Consider the following 26,179-nt stretch of genomic DNA (forward strand, 5'->3'; position numbering starts at 1 on the left):
CATTTACTGTTAACAGTCCAGCTCATTTCACTTCATGTGTTAAATTAGACTGCAGCAACAGGAACTATGCATCTGTGTGTATAAAGACTGGACCGGCAATACTTTCCCTAGACTTTGTGTAACTCCCCATCAAAAAGGTTTTACATTATTTTTCTAACTATGAAGAATGGCTTGTAAACTCTGCATAGGGTTTCCTTGAGGTCAGGACAGAGACCGTTCAGAGCTCATACTACATCTCAATCATTCTACTCAGACTCTCGGTATGTGCCCCTAGTAGCAAATTAGCCTCTGAATAATTAAGCTAATTAGGCTTAGACAGACAATAACTAAATGCTAATTAGTGCCTAATTAAGAGAAACGAATCCACAGCTGTATTTTGTTTTCTGTTATCCAAAGCGCACTGGCTACATAACAACTCCCTTGTCACTGTGATACTAATTGAAATGATTTTGGATTTATGTTGTGTGACTGACATTGTGTGAGTATATTGCATTTTGTGCATCTTGTTTTGTGGCTTTACATGCTTGGCACCGCAGTTCAGCGGAAGATAATAAGTGACGACGAGTCTGGCTGTTACATATTCATGGTTGGCATGCAGCCCATTAATTAAAACAACACACCTCACTGCATTAAGCTTTCACACCAGTGGATCCTTTACATAAAACAGTGAATGTTTACTTTTTCTTTGTATTATTCACTGTGAAGGTTTTAATCAAGCAAGCTCCTTGTACCGCTTTATGTTATTCACTATTTGGAAAGCATCCCTATCATCTCTGACATGGTTGCTTCTGATCAGTAAATACTTTGCGCCAAACAAAATACTAAATCTGTAAACCCTGCAGGCTTTGCAGTCTCATCATGTTGAAACCCCAGAAAACCTGACAGAGAAACTGCTACTTAGATCTGACAAATAAAGAATCCGGTGTCAAATCTTAAATGTGGCAAATTAAAATTACAACTGACACACACTCTCACACACACACACACACACACACACGCAACCAAAGCTTAGGTCTATATAACATAGCTGGTTCCTACTTTTTGGCTGGATTGTGAAATTGACCCTAAATGGAGACCATTTACTGTTTTTGCAACAATGGCACTTGTTTGCAATCTTGGTTATTATGAATGCCCATTTTTCCAGAACCATTATTCGTGTATGAGAGAAATAAAAATGACTGCTGGTGTATTTGTTCAGAACAGCGATAAGACAGCTGTTTGTAACAGACATGCACTAGCCAATTAGGGTCGAGTATTCCTGCAAGGCAGAGATCACTGAAAATATTCTCACAGCTTGCAGGACAATGATGAGCACCATTGTATGTCATTATATTCTGCTATTTTGTTCCTGGGAAACTAAATTGCACGGCATTGTATCAAATCCCATTGTGCTCCCATTTATAGCTACTTACGTTGTACGTTTCCAGCTTGACTCTGTTTTTAAAGATGTGAGTTGTGAAGTTGGCTTTCTGAAAGACTTCATCAAATGCAGCCTCATCCTCAGGAACACACACAAAAACACACACAAAAGAGGTATATACAAAGTCACGGTCAGTGATTTACAGGTAGTAGTCTGTTAAAGTTCCTCCTGGAAAAATTGTAAAGGCAATTTTGTTGTCAGATTTGAACAAACTAGTTTAAGGAGAACTGTGTGTGGTCGTATACCCATGTCTGTGTGTTTTTGTGTTTGTGTGTGTGTGTGTGCGCGCGCGTGTATGCCTCACTGTGTCTCTGAGCTGTCCCAGTGTTTCTGCACTGTGACCTAACAGGACCTCAGCTGTCTCCTGGAAGCATGTCACCCACTGGTTATCCCCGAAGTCTGCTAAGTTAGCCTGAGAGTCAGACAGACAGAGATGATGAAGGGACAAGAGATTATTCATGTGTGTATGTGCGATTATAAGTTATAGTATTCCTCAAAGTCAGCAGCATTGCATGAATGACAAATAGCATTAATGGTGTGCACTTACAGAAAGTAGGAATCTGTATTTGAAGTTTGGGAACTCTCTGTTACACTTTTCGCAGCGGTACAGTCCGTTCTGTTGGTCTATGACCTTCTTGTTGCAGTCTGCAGATGGACAGGCCTGGTACAGACAATTCTCCTTACGAGTGTACAACACTGTTGCCACACAGCTGAAATAGTCCGCCTGAGAAGAGAGATTCAAAAATGGGAGAGGAAGAAATCTAATTATGGGGATAGAGCTGTGAATCAATAAAAAAAAAATACCAAATCACATCAAACTGCTACAATTTGAAAGTGTAAGAGGCTGCAGTTAATTTGTAGGTGCTGCCCCCCTTACACAATATTGTGCTGAGGATAAATCTAACCTGCAAATCAAGTTACAAACTGGAAAAATCTTCAGAACCAAATGAACCTTAAACACCATCATTTAATTACAGAAAACATTTGTACTGTAATTTATGTGTGTGTGTAACATTGACAAGTCAAACAAAAATCTTTATATATAAATATATATATACACACACACACACACACACACACACACACACACACACACACACACACACACACACACACACACACACACACACACACACCTGCCTATATACCTGTCTCTGTCAGAAATCATTCATCCGTTCACTGGTGCAATTAGCCCCTAGGTGGCGCTATTTAACACAAAATATTTGTTCCTCTATAACCACAAGTCCCATTGACATGAAACTTGAGCCGAATTGTTCAGGATGCTCTCCTGACTCCATGGACCAAAGTTCACCCTAATGTGCCCATAGGTGGCGCTGTTATTGAAAACAAAACAAAAAACACCAAAACATTCACTTACATACATTTTATATCTCCATAGCCACAAGTCCGATTCATACCAAATTTGGGTCAATTGTTCCCCATGGTCCCCTGATGACACCTGAAAAATTTGGTGCAATCGACTTATAGGTGGTGCTATAATCAAAGCTCAAATGCCGTGGGAAAATCCTGTTCACATTTTGAACCAAAGGACATTTTGCCTCATAACTACGCGACAGTATATCGCACATTCATAAACCTCATATCTAGGTGTTTGTGGGATGCTGTTAAATCCTATAGCATAGGACACGCCTCTGTGCGATGACCTTTTCATTTTGCAAAATCACGAAAACTATTTTAATTAACTCCTCTGAAACTGCAAGTCCGATCGGCACCAAACTTGACACGGACCATTCTCTGGACCAAGCTGATAAAAGTTAGTACTCCCCACTCGCTGGGGGGCTTGGACCCCGCTTGCTTGCAGTTCTAGTTTATTGTTATTATTATTTATTTATTTTTTTTTACACTTAGTGAAACCTGGTTGGCTCCAGCATAGAGAATGTGAAGGGAACATCATGCCGCCTTAACCAAATCCTGACATAATTCAAGAGCAATGGATTAAATATATCACTTTGGCAACTGGAATTGCAACAGTGAAATCGCTCCCGCTGGAGCTGGGAGAAAAAGACAATGTGGCAGTATGATTCACTAACTAATTAACATTGGCCCTCAAAAGCATAATTCAAGTCACCAGAAATGTTGCAAACTGACACAGGACAACTGCCGCAGGAGGAATAAACTCATGACAGATTAAGAGTCCGGGTACCAGTGTTATGGATCCCTGTTTAACTGGCAACTTTCTCCTTTGAATGTGTTGGTGGTTGCTTATAGTAAGAACTGCCTGCATCACGGTCGATCGCCCTTAGTCTTAATCTGTCAATATGCCAGACAGCCTTTAGATCCATCATTGTTAAAATAATTCAGTAAATGACAGAATATTCGGTTAACGTGACCCATGCTTGTGACAGGGTATTCAGAACATACCCATCTGAGTCTTAGACGCACTTATAACGTGAATAAAAATCTGCATGAAGAGTTCAAGCCTACTCTACTGTACAGACAGCTTGTCATGTCAGGCTGCATGTGTAAGGACACCTGAAATGAATACTGTAAATAAGAGTTAGATGTGTGACTGCTTCACTCATGTGCTCACAACAGGACTTCTAAAAAACACATTTTCTTTACAATTAAAACACCATCTTCGTCTCAATTTGAGCCAGGATGGTCACAAAAAGAAATCCTGCACTACAAAGGAAGTGGATCATCTTTTTCTATCTGTACATGCAATTACATTAACAGGATAGAAACAGCTATGATTTTACATACTTCAAAAATGCCTGTTTATGTGTGTCAGAAGAACAAGCACTGCAAAGACTGTTTTTCAAAAGCAACTATCTTAAAAGTATAAAATGAATTGACTGGAACAAGACACCTCATGAAAACCTTTGCTGTGTAGGAGGCTGCATCTTGGTAGATGAACAAGACGCCAGGTGGCTCAGGCCATAAGAACACAATGAGTAATCACAAGAGTCAAAATCACAAAATAGTGGTTGGGTACGATGACCAATTTCAGAACACACAATGCTTCAAAAGTTTTTCTGTTAGGGTACAACAGCAGATTACCTCAATGGGTAGCTCTCCTGTCCGCCATAAATTAAAACATGTTTCCAGTGAGTAAAGGAACATCAGTGAAAAAACCCCCCGCCGATAACTGAAAGTGGGAATCATCAGACCAGACAAGGTTTTTTCAACCACAACAAGGTCGACAGAGTGTGTCGTCAACCACGTGAGGTGATGCATGGCATGCATGGTAACAACTGTACGGGCCACGTTCATTCATTCGTGACCACCGTGTAGCTTCAGGTAATATGTACTGTGAACAAGATAATGCTACCATCAGTTCAGAAAGTGTGCGGGAATGGTTTGTGACAATGTTGTGATATCAGTCCCATTAAACAGCTCTGGGATACAGTCAAACACATCAAAATAAAAAAGAAACATTAACTCATCAAACCTTTGGGTGAAAAATCTCAGGTGGATGCTCTGTTCTCATCCAAATGGTGTGACTATTCTTTTGGCCTTTTCTTGTATTACCGTTACTGGTATTTTTAAATCAAAACTTTGCAGCGCACAGCAAATGTCAACAAAACTAAAAATCAAACTGAAGTGACAAATAAAATGTAAGAGACGAGGAGGAGCAAAAGTGCTCCTTCTAGTGCAGGCAGGACATCCTTCAACAGTTTTAAGAACTCCAATAAGCGGCTTAGGGTGAAAAGAGAAACATTAAATAAAATAAAAATAAACTTAGATCACACTTGGCATTATCAGTAAAACTGTTGCCAACAAGTCAGTCTAGCTGGTAGATGCGCACTGTTTACACATCTCTATTTGACTTCCAAACAATCTTGGAACAGTTTAAAAAGAGAGCAGAGGGAGTTTGAGAATTCTATGCATAATAGATGCGAGATGAGACGAATCTCTCTCCCTCTCTAATACATAAATTGTGCTAATACCCACAGCCCACAGACACGTTCACATGACTAACATGCAAGGTTATATGCAAAGACGCAAACTTACACATCTGCAATACAGATACAATGAGCTGAACTTCCTTCAGTTGTGAATTTAAATTAGTACACAGTAAAAAAGAATCGATTTAAAATGCAGAGCTGTTGCAGTAATTTAAACAGATATTAGCACCTTAAGAGGCAGAACTCACACTGCTAAAAATCAACTGTTAAAAAGGAAAGAAATGCTAATTCTGGGGCGGAAAGGGCTATTCTCTTATTCAGTGGAGAAGCACAGCATCAGATTTCCATAAATATAAATATAAAGAATGTACAAAGAAGATGTGTCTCATTGGGAAGAGGCACACACGTGCACACGTCTGCATGCATATACGCACACGAGATATAAACAGACACACGTGTGCGAGCACAAGGCGATAAATACCATATACATACACATGTAAGAAACCACAGGAAAATCCTTTTTCTTAGCTTCACAACAGGGTATTTATTCTACCAGGACATCAGGCCTTAAACAAGATGTTGGAATTACAGCCAGAATTTAAAATGAAATGCTTTAAAATGCATTCTAAACAACAACTACAAGCTAGAGCTGGGCCAGACTCATTACTAATGTTGGCCTAAATGAGTCTATCAAAGAGTCTCTCTAGGACGCTGGCCAAATTCACACACACTGACTGAGTAATGCTGTTCCTGCGTTGTACAACCCACACTTTCTGTAAAGTGTTCAGTAAGAGCAGTGAATGTGAAAAAGGCCATTGTGTTCTCTGCATCCCTTGTGAGATGGTTGATGCTGCCCGGTGTCCCCACGACCTCTGCAGAGACTGTCAGTCAGACTTAGAGCTCTTTGACACTTTCTTCCCGCTAGCTAACACTGACTCACAGCCTCATAATCTGTCCACCCATCCATCTACCCAGTACCCATGCCACACAGCAAGAACCCCTCCGAAACACTTACTAAGGAGGTTTTTTTAATTAGGAGAATTTCTCCCGTTAGCAACAGCCCTCTCTCCCACAACACTCCACTCCTATGTTTCCGCCCGCATGCCTGCCTCATCACATTTTGCAGACTTGGGCAGATTGGAGCGCTGGAAGGCGGGAGAGGTGGGAAGGCGATGGGTGGGGAAGGTGGTAAGAGGGTGGACGTGGCGGGAAGAAAAGAACAGGACATTTGAGAGCTTGTTGAGGGCATGTGATGCTGGCTGATGCTACAGAGAATGTGAGGTCAGCAGGATCTGGACCATAGCGATTCCATCACAACTAGACCACACTTAATAAATCCCCCTGCATTTGTCATCATCTCTCCCCTTTGCCTTTTCTGTTTTTTTCCCCTCTTCTCCCTCTGTATTCCAGTGCATACACAGAAGCCTTGGGGCAAAGTCTTAACCTCAAGCACACTGAGGAGAACCTAGAAGAGCAGCATGACTAATGCAGCACACAAAAACACTCACAGACACACTAACACAAAAATGTGTGTGCAGACTTACCTAAAGATTCATACACATGCACACATAAACACACATAATTCTGGAAATAGTTTTCATTCTTATCACACCAAATCCCTGTGTCACCTTCTGGCACCTAAATGCAATTAAAATTTGTATGTGGAAGGGCAACCAAGTGAAAATCTACTTCACATAATTGACGTGGCTGCACATGCCAACTTTAATGCTTGTCCCAAAACCCCAACACACGTTGCTACATTAATTAGAAACGGCTTGTACACTTACATCCACCCACACACGCACGCATGCGCGCACACACACACACACTAATAGATTCACAGTCACGCACATACATGGAGGCATACAGGTAGAATGTCAAATTAGATTCCTTCAAACTTGAAGCTAATGTTTTGGATTCCATTATTATTACCAAAGCTGCAGCCTCAGAGTATGTGATAGACAACCTCCTTAAAGCCGTTCAATTACAGAAACAGTTGGGGGTACACAGGGCAGAGAGAGAAACGAGGAGAAGACAAAGAGAATAAGGGAAGGGGGGAAAAAGGAAAAAAATTTGATTGAATTATTTACACATTCTCACCTTTCAGCTCCTTTCCCTACATCTTCCTGTTAACCATTCCTGTATCTGTAACCTTTTCTCAATACCCCTCGTCACTTTTACCGCCCCCCCATCCTTCAATGCAGGTTTGTAAGTGACATAAAGCTTATGTCTCTCACTCTCCCACATTCTCCGTCTTCACTTTACTTCTGGTAATGTTATGCCCTATAGGCTTCCTCCACCTCCAAGACATAATTAGACATTTTTATTAGAAACAAAATTGATCTTGAAGCTACTCTTAAGTGGCTTCTCATTAAATGTTAGGGATGAGGGAGACTTGTCGTAGATAAACCTAATTAATTAGACAGAAAGTTTGGCACATACCACTTATATGCACTCCACTTTTAGGTGAACGCATGATAATTCTGTGCGATGATACTTCTTAAAATGGCACATGGTTCAATTTGAGAGTTCTTACATGCTCCTCCAACAGTCTCCAGCAGTTCAATCAGCACAGCTAGTATGTGATTTGCTATCTCCTTCCCTCAGTTGATACAAGAGTACAACAAATCTAATCCATGAAGTCATAGCAAGGCACAGCCTAGAGCTGCTATTTTCCAATAAATAGAAGGCTGATTGTGGAAATTTGTTTGTCTAAAACTAAATGTAACTGAGAAGTGGTCAGTTAAAAAAAAAAAATCACTAAATCCATGTTCACAAAATAGTTTGAAATAAGGACCCTTCAGTGTAATCTCTATATGGCTAAACAAAAAAGTCAGCACTACTTAACTTATGTATTATGACCCGGTAATGTTTAGTAGCAAGGGTTGTTTTACATGCCTGATGTCAATTTCTACTTTGTGATATCTTAAATATTCCAAAATGTTCTGACAGTTGAAGTGAGACGTGGGTTATACTGCATGTGTAGCTAGAGAACAAGCCATAGTGATAGGGTGGCAAGAGCAGGTAAGAGAAAGAAGTCAAGAAAATCTGAGTAACGCTCTTGGTGTCAAAGTCCGTCAACATGACGGATGTGTCCCTGTGTGACTGCGAAACTTTGGTACAAAACAGTAAAGCTCTAACTCTTTGATTCTCAGGGACTGACACCAAAACCCATTGTTTACTGTGCTTGTCTTACAACGCTGAAAGATGTTCTGCTATCAAACCCGTCTGTACTGTAGCTATGCTGATGTTACATATCTGTAAGGGTTTCTTTCATTCTTCTTCAAACAGTAGCCAGCTGCCCAAGTGAGGGAATGATTTTCTGACTCACATTGCAAATCTGCTTCCAGCCAAGGTTTTCATGAAGAACTGGCTCAGAGATCTGACTAAAACTGCAACACAAATAACGAAATTTACTTTCTGCAGTTGCACACCTTGTGGCTTTTCTACCTCATATCAAAACCTGTTCACTACTACACATCCATATTAAACATATTAAGTAAAATGAGTTTTTTTTTCATAATTAGTGTCAGAGTAGCTTGTGGTTCTTACATTCTGGCCCTTTAATGTGCCTAAATCAATCTAGAACCAAACAAAAACACAATAAATGCAACACAATCAGTGAAATCAAGACAGAGAACCTTAGTTTAAATCTTCAAGTTATTTATATAAAGACTAAGTCTATCCATAGTGTATTAATAAAGTATGAGCTCTAATCTGATGTCTGAACAGACTTGGCCATAGTTTCATTGTAGACTTTGATTGAATAGTCTTAACATAAAATCAATCTGATACTATTGTCTAGCAAACATTCCTCCTTATTAAGTGAATATCTCTGGGTTTTGGACAGTTGGTTAGGCAAAACTAGACATCTAAGAAAGGTGACACTTTGGGCTGGGGGAAAACTGTTACATTTTCTACAGACCAAAACAATTAATCAATTAACCAAAATAATAATTATCAAATCAATCAATGATGAAAGTAACTCACGAGTTGCATTTCCTTGTAAGGCCAGATATCCAAAAGAAAACAGCATCTGATATCAAAAAGGGCCCAGAAATTAAAAAGACATGACAAATATCTGTTTTACGGTATGTTTTTCTTTTAAGGGTCAAATAATCCAAATTACAAAAAAACATTTTCTCATATACCCTAGCGGGGTCTACTCATGGAAGTGATCTTGATGTCCTCTGGCTGGTCTTAAGATGTCTTACTCTGAAATGTAATTTAGGTGAACCAACTCTTTAAAGACTCACTTTTCTCTCTTTTGAATCTCAGTGCATTTTATACAGACCTCTTTTTTTAGATGAATGCTACATGGTTGTGTTGTAAAAGAAGAATTCTTTCGAAATAGATATGTTAATAGATAATTTTTGTCAATTAACAAACGAAGTGGGTGAACAGAAGTTCAATCTAAATCAAATCAATATTTGGTGTGACCACCCTTTACCTTCAAATACATCATCCATCCTTTTATGTACACTTGCACAAAGTCAGGGATTTTGTAGGCGTATTGTCAGGCGTATGATTAAACAATTATACCAAACAGGTGCTATTGATCACCAATTCAATATGTAGGATGAAATGCTGAGAAGTACAAGCAGATACTTATTCGTCCTGCAATACCATCAGGGAGGCTTCCGATTGGCCCCAAATTTATTCTGCAGCTTGAAAACGATCCCAAATATTTGGCGAAAGTTATTAAGAACTCCTTACTAAATATGATTACATTTCAGGAGCGAAGCAACTGAGACTACTTAAATCCACAGGAGGACTGTGGGTAGTCCTCCAAAATGTATGGGTCAACCTACCAGCTGAGTTTCTTCAACAATGTGCAAGTGTACCTAGAAGAATTGATGCTGTGTTGAAGGCAAAGGGAGGTCAACCCAAATATTCATTTGATTTAGATTGCTCATTCACTGCTCATTCACTTTGCATATGTATGTATGCAGTACCTTCTCTCCGTGTCCCATTTGTTCGTTCTTAACGTCACTGAGTGTTTTCCAGTCCATCTTTGATCTGCTTCCCACTGACCTCATCTCTGTCAGGGATTGGCTGTTGAGCGCACAGCCTTCCCGGTCATACCTAAAGTTAGACATTGAAAACACAGAGGCACATATGTGCAAATGAATGTATGTACAAACACACTTGGTTACCAAAACAAAGACAAATACATGTGAAATATACACAGAGTTTAGAGTGTAGCAAGACTAAAACAAAAAAGAAAAGGAAAGGAGGGTTTTTTGAGTCAAATGGAAAAACACAAACAGAGCGTGCTTGAGAAGGCGACTAATGATCCCTGAATACTGAGGTGATTTAACTACACAAAATTCACCACCAGTATTAGTGATCTGTGTCACATTAAAAGACTTTCCTGTGAAGGAGATACTGCACTGTCTAACACACTGCACTGTATCTGACATTATTTAAAGAAGCCATCTTCAGCAATGACTGAATTACCCCCTTAATCCCTAAATTGATTTACAACCACTGCATCTGTATCCTGCAATCTATTTTATCTGACATATGGCTATCCATCATGGACAAATACATTTCAGTCCATATATGTTTCTTCACTGGGGTAAAAAAAGAAAAACAAAACTTGTCAGTCTCTTTTTGTCTACCCACTCCATCTATTCATTCATCTACCTTTTTAATATTCTCTTTAAATCTTAATGCATCAGTGTGACTCCGGCTCTGCATTCTAGATGAGAAGAGCAATCTAATCAAGGCATCTTCCAAATTCATCAGTTTCCCTCAATTATGCAAGCAAGCCTGGTCAAAACAATCCCACAAAGCACAACATCGCCACAGGAACTAGAGTCAGACAGATACTCCTTGTCTCTTGCCTAAATGTTAAAAAAGGAGTGGGAAACAGCTGTCTGCTCCTTGAAAAACATTCATTGTTATTCCTTCACCGCTGTCAGCATGTAAACTGCAGAGAGGACCAAGCAGCAGCAGAGATCAGGGGGAAAAGCCAGGGATTAGAGAAGAATGGAAGGAGGAATGAAAGGAAGGAGGAGTGCTGGTTTTTAGTTATTTAGCCCTTTGAATGTCAGGATGAGATGGTGTATTGACCAGAGACTAATAAGACCAAGATTAAAGCTGCAGCAATGGAGCCCCCCCCATACACACACACCTGCTACAACTAATGCAACACACACAAAAATGGTCAAAATCAATTGTTAAAGGGGCATTATGTAGTTTTCAGCAGCCACTAGCGGTGTGTTTCTAAGATTGGAACTAGGTGTGTGCTCGTACGCGTGCTCGCTTGAACTCATGAGCAAGCATACTCTGAAACACGACCACTTTCATACAGAAATACCACAATAAACGCAGGAACACCAGCATGCAGGCTGTGGCTTTTCTCCAGACATGTTCAGGCTCTGTTACTTCAACGTTCGCGTCTCAGAGGCAGATCAACACCAGTGCCGTACCTTACATTCAGAGCAGCGAGCCGCATATCGGCACAATACTCCCGAAAAAAGGCAGAATGACAGCGGCTATAGACAGACAGGGAGAACAGACAGAGCTGAAAAGTCAGGTAAACTCCCACTGCAACGTTACATTAATAGTTTTATCAGCTGCATGCAACACTAATCCATGCTCGTTACATGATAACGTTACATTTACTGCATTTAGCCGATGAGCTACATCGTTAGCTCACCTGCTGCTTTTCAGTAGTTTAGTAATCTTTACTATCTGTGAATCTTTCACCGGAGGCAATGTCAGCACAGCTACATGTATTGGATGATAATGAAACGGTTAGTGAGCTGGAATGAATATTATAATGAGATTGTGTCACACTTTATAACAGTTAGACCGCAGTAACTTACCTTACTGTAACGTTAACAAGTGATAGTGGATGGCTCTTCCTTTGGGTTGTTGTGGCCGTTTTGTTGCAGTGTTTTAGGTTATGTGGGTCACGTTAGTTATAGCGACTGAGGTGGAGAAGCTGTGTACCTGAGTAACGTTATTGGTAAAATCCATAGACTGTATATAAAAACCACAATAAACATAAACTGAATGTTACGAAGCAAACAGCGGCAGGTCCGAGCTACTATAGCGTTAGCCTGCGAGCTAACATGACTTTCTCTGTGTTTCTCCAGCTTTACTAATGCTCACTTTATTCTTACTCGACATCATCTGAACCTGTTTGGTCTGATGGGCTTCTGCACATAAACCTTTATTGTTGTTCTGTACGTGGAGCCGGTTGTTTGATGGTGTTAGTGGACTGCATGTCATTAGCTGCGGTGTTGTTGCTGTAGTCTGAGAGAGGCTCGGGAGCGCGCACAGGGCTGAATCCGACCTGGAGTCCCAACCTTAAAAGCAGAATAGTGGCTGATGCAAGCAACGGAGAAAACAGGCATGTGCTTCTTTTCTAAGTGAGAGTTTTGAGCCCAATGACAATAAGGCAATGAAAATTTGATTAATTTCATTGAAAAACGTACATATAGTCCCTTTAATGGAGTAATTAACCAAATTTATAAACCAGACATTAACAACTGAAAGAGTGAACAGAACAATGCCCACAGGTACTAACAAACACGCCTTTATTTACTGTATTCACACTTTGAAGCTGTGAGAGCGCTGTTTGATGCAGTTTGATGCAATTTTCTGCCTAAGAATAGCTCTCAGTGTAACACACAGGCAATCACATGCACACTGAAGCACTGATATGTATACACAGACACACACATTGAAAAAAATAGAAGAGGAAAAAACGCATTCATATTTCAGCGGTGGCCAAACTTGGGAACAGCCTTAATGAGTGAATGAGTCATAATTCTTCTCTCCACAGGAACTGCTAATAAGAATCCAGTTTGATGCGGCTCAACGTGTCTCCATCTTTCTGTGCACGTACAGTAGCAGTTCAGAGCTGGAATCCAGAAATAGCTGTGCTTTTCTGTTATTCCCTCCATCTAATCCTGTCTAGAGTCCTGCTGGGACTGAGGAGGTACATGCCACCAGTTTCCTGACACATGATCATCAGGGCTTTGCACTTAGGTTTGTTCGTCTGTGCGTGCATGTGTGAGAATGCCCTGTGTTTAGTATTTGTCATAGGTTGTTTTACGTATATAAGCATTAAAGCAACAAGGAGATAACATTTCTCTATTTATAGAGTGATTTGTCTGCCTGTTTACATATAATCGTGTCTTGCGATAAATTCCATGTGCACGGTACATAGCAGCATTACCACAATGTGTGAATAATTCTGTGTGTGTTTATGAATGTGTGTGTGTGTGAGCATTGGTGTATTCGTGCACACCAGCATGACTCACCAGCCCCTTAGTCTAAAGGCCTCCGGTATGTCTGGGTTGACCATGACTGTTGAACTGAACAAAGCAGAGAGAGATCTGCCCCCGAAATCAGACAAGCGAGCCCCTTTTATGGCGACCACAGGCTGCCTAGAGCCGTCAAACTTCTCCGCCTGAAGAGAGAAAAAAAACTGTGTCAAAGACAGTAACTGAGGAGAGGAAGATAGAGAACAAGAGACGACAAAAGCAGTTGTGTTATTGTCTCTTACATGTTAAGTCTGCAGCTTGGAGAGACCAGAAAGTAATATGTGGTATAGTTTGCTTTTATAATTGGACAACCTACAAGTTAATTTGAAAGTCATTTTTGGATTTTGGCAAAGAGGAGGGATTAGCGCTTGCAGATTGAATGAGCTTAGAGAAGAATAGTGCCATTTCATGCACATTCGAGAGTTATTTAGCCTTCTGTCTCAAATCAGGCACTCTGGTCCAAAATACTCCTGAAGGTCACAGGAATGATTTGACCGATCCAAATTTTACAGCCCAGAAAACCCAATCAAAACGGCTCTGCATGCAAGAGCACACACAGAGATAGGTTACGCGTATGCACATACACGGATGGGCACCTTCATAAACACACGATTAATTACAGCCTGCTCCACATGTCTTTATGTTAAATTGAAAATCCATCACTGGATACAGAGAAGAGAGCAGAGAAAGAAAGAGAGAGATTATAGTTATTACCTCCTCTCCCCACAACGTGACTGTCACCATTTTGCCAGTTGTGTCTATTAGGTTGAGGGCTCTCTTGGAGACTTCTCTGCTCGTCTTAGTGGTGATACGGGATACATCCTCCGTACTCTTACACACTCCAATCACATCTAGAGGCAGAGAAAGTAATTTCACATCTCCATCTATAGATAGCTTGTGAACACAGGTGGACAAATATGCTCACAATGAGGTACATTAAGAAAAAAGAAGTGATAGTGTGTTATGTGAAGAGAGCCTTTTGAAATGAAAGTATAAAAATGCCTCCTGCTTATAGTCTACATCGGGCCTAATCAACTGGTGGCCCGCGGGCCACATCCAGCCCAGAAGCAAGAGGATACATAAATCTGATATGAAAAAAGAATAAACCACATACAGTTTAGTGTATGGAAGTTAGCTAACAAGTGAGCCATCTCACTTCCTTCTCATATCTGTTGAGAGTTGAACATGTGCAGTACCGACCAGGCAGGATGTTTCCAGATGTGTTGCGTTAGTTAAAGAATAGGTAACACTTTCTATTAAGGTCATCGCTATAATGACATGCATTAGGCGCTCCAATTGTCCACTACATCTGTTAGGGCCTGTCCATAGGCTCGCCATTCATCTGTGACAACATCTGAGCCACTTCTTACATGATGTTATATGGTTGGCAACAGGTCTTCTCTTGTGCAATCTCTCGCCTACCTGAGAAAGAGTTTCCTTGATGTAATTATGATGTATTTTGTGCTAAACTGCAAAATGTTCAAAATTCATACAGATTGTTCATCAAGTGAAGAAATATAAATAAAAGTTGTTTTCCTGCGCAAAATGTGTGTCACTTTACTTAAAGCAAACAATTACGTGTTATAAGTTCTTATAATTTGTTCATATGGTATTATGTCAACCTGTAATATATTATACAGGGATGGACATTTTAACACTTTACTTAAAACAAACAAAGACATGCTATATAATATTAAACATTACTATAAGCTATTATTCCATTTTATGTCACTAATTCTAAATAGTGACTAAAGTGTACTTATAACGAGGCAGAGTTGGTGGTTATAATGTGTTATGGAACATGGTCGGAGATTCTTGGTGCACATTGATATAACCTGGTATTACTATTAGTTATAAAACATTAAATCAAAAGGTCATAATACATTGTTAACTTTGCTATAGCACCTAATGCATGTTTGTAAGTGATTATAGCAATTGTTAATGTCTTATGGATGCATTATATTGTGTTATAAATGTATGATAAGTCATTATAGCGATGACCTTCATAGAAAGTGTTACCAAGAATATAATATTTGGAGTTAGTTAAAGAATATAATATTTAGAGGCACCACATTGAGAAACACCTAAATTTCCCAACAAACTTTCCAGAGGGATCACAGGAGAGGGACGCTGAAGTGCAGAGTTTGACTGCATCTTACGATCGCAGCCGTATTACCCTGGTGCGGCCATGCACAGACCAAGCTTAAAAAAACGACAATGGACAGTGTGATGTCTATAATTAATCACTCCACATCAAGCTTCCAACATCACTTATTCCGACAGCTACTTTCAGACACGTCTGCTGAGCATCACTGTCTGCTTTTGTACAGTGCCATTAGTTGGCTGAGCAACGGCAAAGCACTGAATCGTTTCTGTGAACTTTCCTCCGCAGTAGCAAGCACAAAAATGTGGAAACAATGCTGAACGACCACTTCATGGCCAAAGTCTGCTTTCTGAGCAACATATTGCAACACATGAATGACTTGAATGAATGAAATTTGGGACTACAGTGCAGAGACAAAACTGTCTGTGATCATCTGGAACAGACGTGCGCATTCCAAGTCAAACTGGGTCTTTTCACAACTGACTTGAGCACAGGCAAGATGCTGCATTTTCCAAACCTACGCAAAAGCATTGCACCAGCACAAATCACTGATGTGATGACAGATTTCATTTTGATCCTGAATTGAAAGAGAACTCTGCTTGTTGATTGGATGGATCCTTCTGTTTCAACAGTGAATGGGCCATTCAATGTTGAAACAGAAGGGTTCTTTTCCTCCAGAGCAAAAGAAGATGTCCCTTCTATCGACAAGGTCACCATGCAATCATCCATTACTTTGAGACAGGAGCTTCGCTCAGGGGCCTACGAAGTTTTGGAGTTATGTCAACACACACCAGTTCCCTAACATTAACAAGGGTACATGTGAATCAAGCTTTTCATACACAGTAAAAAGTAAGTCTCGTTGCTCCCTGACTGACAGCACTCTTCGAATCTTACAAGCCAAAAGTCACTGCTCTTGTTCAGAACAAAAAGTCATGTCAGCAGTGTAACTATAGCCTACATATTGTGGGATGCGTAAACAAGGGTATGCCTAATCACACGTCTTTGTGATTTAAAACATATGCATTTGTTATCGGTCATTGTTATTGCCACTTGTTATGGTTCTGTGCAATGATAGCTCTTTTTATTCTGTTTGTGTACTGTGTGATGTACTACAAAGACTACAAATTATATAAAATGTTTTTAAACAATAAAAAAAATAAGTGAAACAAACACATTGCTATTTTACCACAGCCATAAAAAAGGCAAAAAAAAAAAAAAAGGTTTTAAAATCCGGCCCAATTCAATTTGTAATTGAATAACCCTGCTCTACATGATATGAAGTGGTAACACATCATAAGCAGTAAAGACAGAGAGTTGACACCGCTCTGATATTCACAGCAGACTGACACAAATGTCATAAAAGGCTGGCTAACACCCAGGCCCACACTCCAAATCACAACAAACACACTCATTCCTCATTCATGTTTCCTGTCATGCTCAAGGCCTAAAAACTTCATTCAGGATTACTGCACTGAGGAGCAGTCGCCGCTGAGCTCTAAGAAGGTGAAGAGCCTGGCCTACCATGACTAATATCAAACACTAAATCAGAACAAGTCAAATTAATTTATAAAGCGCTTATTGTTCAACAAATAGGATTGTCACAAGGTTACAAAAAACAAAGGAAACAAATACAGATAAATTAGGGAACTGTGTAAAAAGACAGGATTAATGCATCACAGTGCTATCACATAGGGTTACACAGACTGCATGGTGTGTACAATTTTCTATAAAATGCAAAAAAAAACATGACAAATCAAACAATGGCAATCACATGATGAGCATTGATGTGCCTCGTTTTTCTGATAAAACAGTCTTACAACCAATTTTCATTCATATGTAACAAAAAGGCAGTCACTGGGATCATCTGGAGTTTTCTCGCAAATGTTGTTGTTATGTTTACATTGTGTGTATCCTTGGGACCTGGCAAATGTGTGCATTTCCTTATTAATAAAACATCTGCACAGCGATTTTTGAACATTTTAAATTGTACATTGTTTACATTCATGTTTTCAAAATTCCAGTTTTCTCCCTCCTTCACTTTATTGGCGCATTGCTAGGCTTCTTTGGGTGCTACAGAAGCATTTTTTAATCAGTGGAATAGTGCGACACAGTCAGCAGATATTGTGTGTCCTTGTGTGTGTAAACGATAACAACAAAACAGAGACCCACTCATAAAAACATTGCTCCATAGCACTACTAGTGGTAAAAAAAACTCCACAGGGTACCTTTAAATGGCTTAATAATGACATTTGTATTGGTTAAGTTTCTGTCGCCCATGCGTTAAATAAAATGACTGGACAGAATTACAGGACAGTTTTTGCAAACCAGTCATTCTCTGAATTTCATCCACCTGTCTGTTACCTCTGCTAAGCTTTTTCTAAACTCTCCCTCTCCCCCCTCTCCTCCCTCGCTCCTCCCTTGCTCTCTCTGTGCTCTCTCAGCCCCTCTTAATTCCATTATGATTGAGACGATGTCATCCACCTCTGAACTCCATTATCACCACAGGAACAGGCTGACAGTTCTCATTACCATGTTATAATCCCTTATTTAACAAAGGAGCAGGGAGAGAGGAGTGGAGAGGGAAAGGGGATGCAGAGACAACAGATGACACACAGGACATGTAACGCTGCCCCTCTGTGACCAACATAAACACACTCCTCCAGGTAAACTGCTCAGTGCATTTCTAAACTGTGTAGTGTATTGCTGTGCTGGCTTTCAAGGCTTCTCACAGTTTACACTAAAATAACAATGCAATATTACTACTCTGGATGTAAAGCTGCATGAATCCTCCACGGAGTAGGTTACAGTATGCTGTTTACGACCTTTAATTTGTTCTCTAATATGGCATGTAAACACATAAAATAGAAATAATAGCCCTGCTTGTGCTGCCATCCAGCAGTTGCCGTATGCTCTGCTGACCCTGTGCAGTACAATTGTGCAATGTAAAATCACAGTACAAGAGACCACAGCGACCTGTGCTGATCGTGAGAAATGCAACAGACTTGAACCTTTCCACCCACAGAGGTCAGCGCAGAATCCTTTTCATCCAAACAAGATTTAGCGTGAAAGTGCTCTTTAAATTCCACTGTAGCTATGCTGCATTACGTTAGACTCCTATATAGCACATAGTCACCTTGTTTTGAAAAGGTGTTGCTTTTTTGCAGACTGAAATGTGATTGAACGCCAAGTATCAAAAACTGTCAAGTACTGAATTGGATGTGTGGTCAGATTTGAAATCTTGTTAATTTATGCTGTGTACAGATAGTTCCAGATTTAAATTAAACATGTTGACAATTTAAGGCTAACTTATTAAAGTTTAAATTCTTGTATGGGTTCTTGCATTTCAACATCATTTAACATTTGCCAGCTTTTGCCTGTGTTGTTAGAAGAAACATCGGATTTTGAAGGAAAAAATATTTGTATACCTCAAAAGTAAGTTATATTAAAAAAATGTCTTTTTCATCTTGAATCCACGCTCATATTGAAAACTTTTAAGTGATATCCAGCCCTATTCATAAGCAGTGTTGGGAAGTTTCCTTTAGAAATGTAATAGAGTAACTTGTAATCGGTAACCTATTTAAAAGGTCATAGTAGTTAAACTATTTCAACTACGTTCTCAAAGTAATATAACTGATTAAATTGCTTTGATTACTTTTCTAAATTTCTAATGAAAGTTTTCAACTGTTAACCATTTTCAAAAGACGGCTTGAAAGGCAATTTAACAGGCAGAATAGCATCAAGCTTTACTAAACGGCTGAAGCTAGAAATAGCAAAGGAAGACATTAGGCACGTGAAAAACATGAGAAGCAACAAAATGAATAGTACTCAACATACAGCCTGGCTTTTTACAGAAAATATTCAGATAACCCCAATGTAATCATGAACATTTTCATAAGTAACTGTAATTTAATTTTTCCCACTAACTGTAACAGATTACGATTACATTTATTTTGTAATTCAATAACATAACATTACCTGTAACAAGTTACTCCCCAACACTGTTCATAAGTAATGATAAAAAAATGATTAATGTGAGCCTGTCAATTGACAGGGCTCAAAACACCCTTCAACTTGCATACAGACCAAGAGTAGTTTTTAAAAATGAACCTTATTGCTACAATTACATACACATCACTGTCATACCTGTGCTTTACCTCACATATAAAATTGAGCAGACAAGAGTTAAATCACTAATTTCAACCCCAATCTCAACTACGACCATCCCAATTTACCAGTTGCAGAGAGAAGACATTACCGTCAGGCATAGAAGGCACCTAACTTTCATAAAACAATGGAATGAATGTTATCCTCTTTTTATCTCTCTTCTTTACTGTACGCCTGAATTAACCTTCCCTCTGACTCTGTTATGACGTATTATAATAGCTGTACATGACTATCTATGAGCCATCTTTTTACCATCTATAGCTATAACATATTATGTATAACTTATTAACGTAATTGCCTGGGTTGACTGAGTAGTTGAAGATGATCTAGCTGATAACCCAATTCTTTCTAATGCTGGCAGCAACTAACGCTACATACGGGACATGTACAGGTGGTGTGACTCTCCACAGGGGAAAAAACTTTAATAATAATTTCACTTAATATCATAATGTCTTAATCTGAATGTATTTAGAGTTTAAAAAGGATATAGACATTAATTAAAATTAAAAAATGTAATGCAAAATGAAGATTCTGTTTACAATATTATCATCATCACAGCTGCCAATTCAGAGAGTTTTTGTAGATTTTATTGGCATATTTTGCCACGCAAACATTTACTGTTCAATAGTTCTCTCATGCTGTCACGGTCTTTACAGGTTGATATAGAGCATATTTCTCTGTTGAACCAGAAAGTTTAAACACATCACCTACCACATTCTCTCATCTAAATTGTCACGTGACGGCCTTTCACTTATCGAGCACTTTGCTTTAGAATGACATTTTTTAGCAATTAACTTCATCTCAAACCTTTCAGTCTTTATTACTGTCACAGCAGAGCGCTAATGACACGTCCTTGACAGCTGCACTATTAATATTTTATAGTACTATAGACCTGTTTTGTGTCCTCTAAAACTACTTCTAACACTAAACTCTAACGCTAAACTTATATTTTCATCTGTTGATTTGAAGCTCCAACAGTTTAAAAAATTCTCATTTCTCCTCCCTGGTAACATTTTTGTGAACAAACTGAACAGGCAGCCAAATGTCACATATGCGCATCTCCTTATGAACAGGTGGCATTCGACCGGCTGTTGTCCAAGTTTGTGCAATTAAGAGAGTTTGGTTAATCCGACTTGGAACACTCGTACAAGAAACATCACAAGAGAAAGTTTGAGAGGTTTAGGATAAAAATAGGAAAATGTTCTTTCATGAGGCCCAGTGTGTTCTGGTAAGGCATTTCTTAACAGAGACACAGAACCAAGTAAGCCATAGTGCAAAAGACTATTGACATTTCTTGTCTTCACACAGATATCAACATGAACCTTTTCTTCACCTGACTGGACTAACACAACACTCACTGGGCCGTTGTTTGTCTTTGCGTCTGCTTTCAAAACAGACATTCTGTACATGGCGGCCATTGTGGAATGTGGTCAAATCTCTCATCTAGCCACAAAAATGAACATCTGAATGCATTTGTAGCAATAAAATATCCCACACAGTTGGTGAATCACCCTCTCACATTTTTCATCTTTAACACCTTGTGTTTCAGTGGTTGTTCACAAAGTTTGGAGACAGAGCGAGTCATGTCATTATCTGAGCCCTCAGCACAGATCGCTGATTGGTTTGACACATGACTATCTGGATCAGTTGATTATTAATGTTTTCAAGTCATGATTGCAAAACTAGAACTTGGGATATGTAGTCTAGCTTTGAGAAGCTAAAAAACTCGAGCAACCACGTCTCCTACCTTTGCCTTTGTCCCCTAACTGTCCTTGTCACTAAGCCCCTACCTGCTCACTTACTGTTCTGAGCGAGTTATTGGTTAAATGGCAGAAATGTACAAATAAAGTCTCATTCACAAACTTCTTCTCTTACCAATGATGGCATCCTTGTCTCTGTTCTCCAGCTCTGCGATGGGCACAAAGTCACAGTGCACTGAGGGGATGCCCACACTGTCATCACATAGCACAACGGATGAATGAGCGTGGAGGGTCATCTCGTAGTCATTCTTCAGTGTGGTGTACTGTTTGTTGGCCACCTTCAGTGTAGCTTTGGAGATGTAGTACACCTACAGAGAATGGGCAAGCATGGTGTGCTGGCATTATAAAATTAGACCTAATCAGACTGGTCATTTCCTGTGAATTTGAAGCAACTATGACTGATCAAATTGGGCGACCACTTTGTTGATCCTGCAAGGGAAATTATGATTACAATACAGCTTCTATTACACCAAAACCTCTTAATAGGAATGGAAAAACCTTCAGGTCCAACTAAAAGGTGGTGTCATATCAGCCCCATCACTTCTCTAATTCACCAGAAAATAAGCAGCTGAGAGCGAGTCTGCTAAACAGTACAATTTAAACTCAATATGCAAGGCGTACTTCTTCATTTACTCTCCAAACTCTCCATTATCCTTTCTCTCTGCCTCTACGTTTGTCTCTCTGGCTTACTCCCTTCCCTTCCTATCGCTCTCTCTGATTTACCCCACACAGAGATAGGAGCATGAAACTAATGTGATAAGCATTCTGGCCGTCAGAGGCAGTCACACCCACTCGCTGTTCTGTCAATACTCAGATCACAAAGGGAGGATGGATTCATTCCTTTATTTATCTTTGGAGGGCAGAGGGCACAAATTGGATCTGGGGCTGTGTTGGAAGTCACTGCCAGTGGCTGATACCTGAGCCAGTGTGACTAGCAAAATGATGGCCAGGGTTAATTGAGTTATTAAGCTCTGTGGGCCAGACTGAGTTGAGCAACAGATTTAACATGTGTTCTATCTGTCTGTAATTGCACAGGTATACAGGTACATGCAATAGGGCATGTTCTGGGTGTTCAGACTGAGCACCGCCCATTTTAGCACAAACAACACAGACCATGATTTTATCTTGCATAAATAAAGCAAGGTTGGTTCTTTCAGCTGCTCATTGAGACTGGTCGTAATTCATCATCATGCATCTATATACTCCGTATGACATTTTACTTTTTGTCACTCTATTAATGGTGTTTTTATTAGTTTAACCACTTGAATGCAATATGTACGGAGAACTTGACTTCCCGTATCAGGGTACCTCCAAGATTCCTAAAGTTAAATTTAAGACTTTTAAAGACCCTGTTAATACCACCTAGGATGCAATTTAATACCAACTTCACTGCCATATAATGAAAAATCTGTTAGAAAATAATTTACAAAAGTTATATGAATTTAATAAAAGATTTTATTATAATACATTAATATTTAACACACTATAGCTTTTTGGGGTGTCTTTGTACTTGATATGAATCAAGGACATCACTTTGTGTTGAAAAGTGGTGGGGACATAGGGGTTCAAATTAGGGCTGTGACGATACAAATTTACAATATTGGGTTCACGAGAATAAGACAAGAAGATATTTTAACACTATTTTGAAAAAATATTCAATGCTGAAATTTATAAATGGGGGTCCCCTAGAAAATTTGGAGCACTAAACCCTTAATTTCCTGCATTCTGGAGACATTTTCTGCACCAATTTATGGTAGAATTGTCTTTATTTATATAAAGTGATTCTGATGACAATTCAAACAGAATATAATGCAGTACTCAGCAGCTTGTTTTTTTTGCTTAAGAAAGTTTATATATATTTTTTAATATATTATATTACATTATATTAAATTTATAAACACATCCTCCATGGAGACTGACAGCCATTTCTGATACAATGAAGGTAAGCATTTAACAAGTTTTCTCGTTCCCAGCAGCATACTGCGGCCTCATATATCCCCCTAAATGCTCAATATGTCTCGAACATATATATTTCAGTAAATTGTGACTTAATAAATCCCTTCCACAAAATCCTCTAATACTTGCCTTCGGCTCATTCATTGGCCAGCAGTCCTGCAGGCACGAGAGGATTTTGCAGAAGGATTTATTACACACTATTCTACCAATGATACATCTGTTTGAGGTGCTATGTGCATACAAAATAGGCACCTGAGACTAAGGCTTACTCTGCAAGTAGTTTGTGAATTTATATATATATATATATATATCTTTAAATATTGTCTCATTGTTGTTCAAATGGGGCTTCAATAAACTTCATTTAAAGTGATGAAATGGCAACCACATCTGGGGGATACTTTTAAAAGAATGAGCGCAAACATCTCCTTGCAGCATTCTAAGAGATTGGCAATGTGCAATATGTGTAAAAGTTATCATATTTAAGTCAAGTTCCCAAAAAGCTCTTATCACTTCAAGTAAGGATGGATATGGGTGAGTGGGATCTGCTCACCTTGCCTTGCTCCACTAGAGAGAAAAACTTGTCCACTTCGTTGTTGAAGGCTGTGATCTTGATTTCTCCCTGGTGACCGGCACATTTTCTTTAAGTAACATTTCGTTTCACAGATTAAATGAAAAACAGCCATGTGCGACATTATGCATGCAACATAACAAGATATTCAGGCCCCTGCGCTGCTATACTCACACTCTCATCCACTATCTCAAAGGAGAAGAGCCTGCCCTCTCCTCTAGAGTTACTCCAGGTGCGGATAGCGGACTTGTTGGTGACTCGGGCTCTGACAGTCCACCTAGGAATATACACAGAGGAGAATCATGTAGTAATGATTCAGCACTTTCAAAGTATATGTCAATAAAACTACCTTAATTGCAGAATATGCTAAAAAAATTCCAGTACTTTAAACTTAAAAGTACCTTACTCAAAAGTGACCTTAAACATACCCAAATGCCAAAACGTTACATGAATGCCTTCCATGTTTTCATTTTCAATTTTCATCAACATATTTCTTTTATGGGGATGCATACAGAACACTTAATATATACCCTTTGTTAAAAAATAGTTGCAAGAAAAGTTTTGTTTGACCAACACACTTATTTGAAACTTGACTAAAGGAGTTGCAGTCTAAAGGTCAGCGCAAACAGCAAAGAATGCTGCAGAGACACTTTAATAAAGCTTCCTTTTTTGTTAATGAGCATCCAAACTCAGCTCACATCAGTCACCAACGTGAAACACAAATGCGCAAAAGAACAATTCCCAAGGAAATTGGATGAGTGTCTTTTTAGTCTTTTAAAAGTTCTATGAAAGAAAATAAAAACCTCCAGCAACTTTCTTTTCAAAGAGTGAACTAGGTGTTGTACATCTGCCAACTCCTGGATGCATTTAAAATATGCTTCTTGTTCTGTTTTTAACAACAGCCAGCCAAGCTCGGCAGTTTATGCAGCAGTGAGCTTTTTGACTGCGTTGATAATTGTGCAGTGGAGGATATTCATACCATAACTTTGCCTGCAATTAAATCCCCTATCATGAGAGCAGCTGCTGGCCCAGAGTGAACCCCATCCCCTGCTCAGTATGGATAAGACTGCTACACCAAGGTTTATAGCAGCCAAAAGCCAATTATACTATGCTCTAGATGCTATTACTTAACACCAGCAGAATGGGATGAGAAAGCCATGCAAACAGCCATAAAAGACCATGCGCACATACACAGCACCCCTATATAATCTACTGTATAAAGCGCAGACGCACAGGCGCACTTTTCATTTCACGCAAACATACATAGAAGAACAGCTGCTGAGTAATCTGTTTTACTCACTGTAGGTACTCCCTAACTTCAAAGTTAGAACAGTCATCAGTTTATTACAACACCTAGAGGCACAGTTATCTTTACAGCTTGCAATTTCAAACAGGGCTATGTTGTCAGAGCCCAAACATGGAGAGAGAGTTGACGGGGTAGCTTTGCTCCAATCTGGGCAACTGTATCTTGCTATGCTGTTCTCTTGTCTTTTTGTGGCCAACTTTAAGGTCAGAGACAGAGACTTAAGCCAAATTAAATGACAGGAAACGAGAGGGGGGAAAGGATGGCAGTAAAATGGAGCCCTGGAGGAGGTAAAGAAATTGTGAGAGGGAAAGGAGGAGGGAAAAAAACGAGGTTGGCCAAATCCCCACTAGGCCAAATAACAGAATCAAAACCTCAGCAGCAGACCATAAAGACCCAGAAGTACCTGCCGTTAAAGTGTCTATTTCTGAGGCAAGATCGGTCATTTCATTTCATTTCCATGCAGATGGGCTGGCTAACATGCACACGCACAAATCCAGAGCCACTTGCATTGATGTAGAAAAAAATGATCGCTCACACATGCATGCACAAACACATGGTACACACATTTCCAAAATGCCCCAAAGTGCTACTCAGAGATGGCAGCAAGCAGAGTCACAACATGAGAGGAAATACAGTGAAAAAAATTATAAATACAACATGTTTGTTTTTGCCCCCATTCATCATGAGCTGAACTCAAAGCTCTGAGACTTTCTCAATGTACACAGTTTGTTCAGTGTAGTTTAGCTG

At 39.4% G+C, this 26,179-nt stretch overlaps 1 protein-coding gene across 6 annotated transcripts in view; it reads right to left on the reverse strand.

The window, feature by feature from the left end:
* Positions 1-26,179, reverse strand: part of LOC123962964 (replication protein A 70 kDa DNA-binding subunit-like) — a 40,003-nt gene that overhangs the window by 5,549 nt on the left and 8,275 nt on the right. For 4 of the 6 annotated variants that reach the window (XM_046039466.1, XM_046039467.1, XM_046039468.1 and 1 more), the window contains exons 8-16: positions 24,301-24,403; positions 24,109-24,177; positions 21,718-21,910; positions 14,289-14,425; positions 13,572-13,720; positions 10,245-10,374; positions 1,968-2,144; positions 1,725-1,832; positions 1,413-1,499 (exon numbers count right to left, since the gene is read on the reverse strand). In XM_046039466.1, the coding sequence (XP_045895422.1) occupies positions 1,413-1,499; positions 1,725-1,832; positions 1,968-2,144; positions 10,245-10,374; positions 13,572-13,720; positions 14,289-14,425; positions 21,718-21,910; positions 24,109-24,177; positions 24,301-24,403 (1,153 nt within the window). Of the gene's footprint in view, positions 1-1,412; positions 1,500-1,724; positions 1,833-1,967; positions 2,145-9,279; positions 9,326-10,244; positions 10,375-13,571; positions 13,721-14,288; positions 14,426-21,717; positions 21,911-24,108; positions 24,178-24,300; positions 24,404-26,179 lie in introns of those variants that run through there. The other 2 variants (XM_046039471.1, XM_046039470.1) reach the window with 2 other exon arrangements.

This window comes from Micropterus dolomieu, linkage group LG23 (genome assembly GCF_021292245.1).
Source record: "Micropterus dolomieu isolate WLL.071019.BEF.003 ecotype Adirondacks linkage group LG23, ASM2129224v1, whole genome shotgun sequence".
In the NCBI taxonomy this organism is placed as follows: domain Eukaryota; kingdom Metazoa; phylum Chordata; class Actinopteri; order Centrarchiformes; family Centrarchidae; genus Micropterus; species Micropterus dolomieu.